The 2,141-nt window shown below is 29.1% G+C and overlaps 1 protein-coding gene across 4 annotated transcripts in view; it reads right to left on the bottom strand.

The window, feature by feature from the left end:
• Positions 1–799: 799 nt before the first annotated feature.
• Positions 800–2,141, bottom strand: part of LOC112602546 (lysophosphatidylcholine acyltransferase) — a 29,418-nt gene continuing 28,076 nt past the window's right edge. For 2 of the 4 annotated variants that reach the window (XM_025350673.1, XM_025350672.1), the window contains exons 11-12: positions 1,666–1,792; positions 801–1,567 (exon numbers count right to left, since the gene is read on the bottom strand). In XM_025350673.1, coding sequence (XP_025206458.1) covers positions 1,416–1,567; positions 1,666–1,792 — 279 coding nt within the window. In that variant the 3' untranslated portion in view covers positions 801–1,415. Of the gene's footprint in view, positions 1,568–1,665; positions 2,110–2,141 lie in introns of all 4 variants that reach the window. The other 2 variants (XM_025350674.1, XM_025350675.1) reach the window with 2 other exon arrangements.

Raw genomic sequence — 2,141 nt, forward strand, 5'->3', positions numbered from 1 at the left:
TAAACATTTTGTATTCAGGAGAGTTTACTAAATTAAAAAATCAGGAGAATTTATCACCACCCATTAAACTATTGATAAAAATGTAATGGAGAAAAGGATTTATCTCCCCCTATTTGACCACCCTTGGCAGAACCTTTGGAGTAGAAGTCAATTCAATCTTTAATTATATTGAGGGTTGTCTAGCACATTTTAGTTACTAGTTAGGTACCTAGAAATTTCCAAATCTTTTTTGTAAGTACTCAAAAAACTAACCAAAACACAGCAAAAAAAAAAAAAAAACAGAAATATTTACTTAACAAAAGGTATGGGCAGAGGTGTCTTTATTGCCTTCATGCTAAGCCACTTGGATACCGAAAATTTTCTGGTTTAAGAAAATAAGTCTGAAGAAGCTTATTAAATTTCTATCGAAATTTATTAACAAATTTAAAATAAATTATCCTCATATTTCAAACTCATAAAGTCATAACTAATTATTATTACTTATTTTTAATTTTATTAAACAAAAAAATAAAAATTGTGTTAGATTTGTGTTTGATATGTTAAACTTATGACAGACCATCATGGTGTCATCCATCGCTTAAAATATATTTTTATATACAAAGATACATCATTGAATTCAAATTTAACCCATCCAATGCAGATTTGATACCTAATGTATAACAGAACAGCACTCATTTACCCACCTTTTTATTAGAAAGTAAAATGAAATGATATAATTTTTATTTTGAATGAACAAGTTATATTTTTAAAATAAACACATGTTAACAAATATTTGGTAAATAACTATTGTTGTAATATGTATAAATAATATTATTATTGTTTGTCACAAAGGATAAGAACAGAAATTAAATCTCAGGCGAATCCAGATATTTTGGCTGTTATAAAATAATATAATACATAATAGATAGGTATATAATATCAATTGGTGCAAACTTGGCGATATTTTCTCAATATGGTTTAAAAATAAATAACTAATCCACGATAAAGACACCGTAGCAAACTTTGTATTAGTATCATAATAGTATGTAATATATTAATTAAATATATTATATATAGGCACACAAAACATTTTATAATATAGGACATAGGTAACAGCACTAAATATTGGTATACTCAATAAGATAATGTCATAATATAAGGACCAACATTTTAGACTATACATATATAAGCAACATTGATGATATTTATATTTTGTACAATCAAAACGTCTGTAGGTTTCATTAGAGAACTATAACCAGTATTATATTATAGTAGTGCACGGAAGTTCTTAAATGTAAATAATCCTTAAATACACATTAAGTAACAAAATATTATATATTATACATGTATAACAAATAGTGTATATAAAACCTTAAAAATAAATTTTTATATCAGTCTGCAACAGGTACTATTGTACTTGTAGAATGTTCCGTATGTCATTGATACTTCTTGTCGTCGTCCATAGCGCCATGAAACGATTGCCCACAACTAGAAAAATCTGTTATGGTTCTGGGTGCCGAATTCTTACTGTGATTTTGCAAAGACTCCATTTTTTCAGGATACTTTTTCCCGTAATTTAAATAATCCGCTATAATTTAATTTTTTTTTTAATTTTTTATTTGACGGAAGAATGTCAACATAGCACGTATGACTTGTCAAAAATTAATAAAAATAAATAATAATTACACAATTTTATTTCATTCGGCTTGTCAGTTATTTCGTTGTAAATGACAGATGCTTCAGATTTTGGAAGATTGTAGACAAGGTTCAACACGTACTCGAACATTTGTTTATCAAAATATTCACCGTACAACTTAAAAGCCAATATAATTAAATCATCTTTGGAGGTGGCTTTCTGCAAGATATATTCAGCCAACAAGTACTTTTTAAAATCTATGGTCGACAACTGTTCATTCTCTAGATGCATTTTAAAAAGGTTGACCAGTGAACCATCCTCAACGGTAACGTTTAAATTGCTTGCGAACTCTGCCAAATCTACCGGTTGAGACTCTCGATTCTGAAACGACAGCATGTTTTTGACCAGAGCCGAGTCCTCAATCTTAATTCGCGTCAACCCTAGCCGACTTCTAAGTCTTTCGATGGTGATTAAATTTGAAGTCATTGGCAGACCCAGTTGACCGGCTTTTACGGCCACTCTACAG

The sequence above is a fragment of the Melanaphis sacchari genome, unplaced genomic scaffold (assembly GCF_002803265.2).
Source record: "Melanaphis sacchari strain LSU unplaced genomic scaffold, SCAv2.0 Contig8_pilon_pilon, whole genome shotgun sequence".
NCBI lineage: Eukaryota > Metazoa > Arthropoda > Insecta > Hemiptera > Aphididae > Melanaphis > Melanaphis sacchari.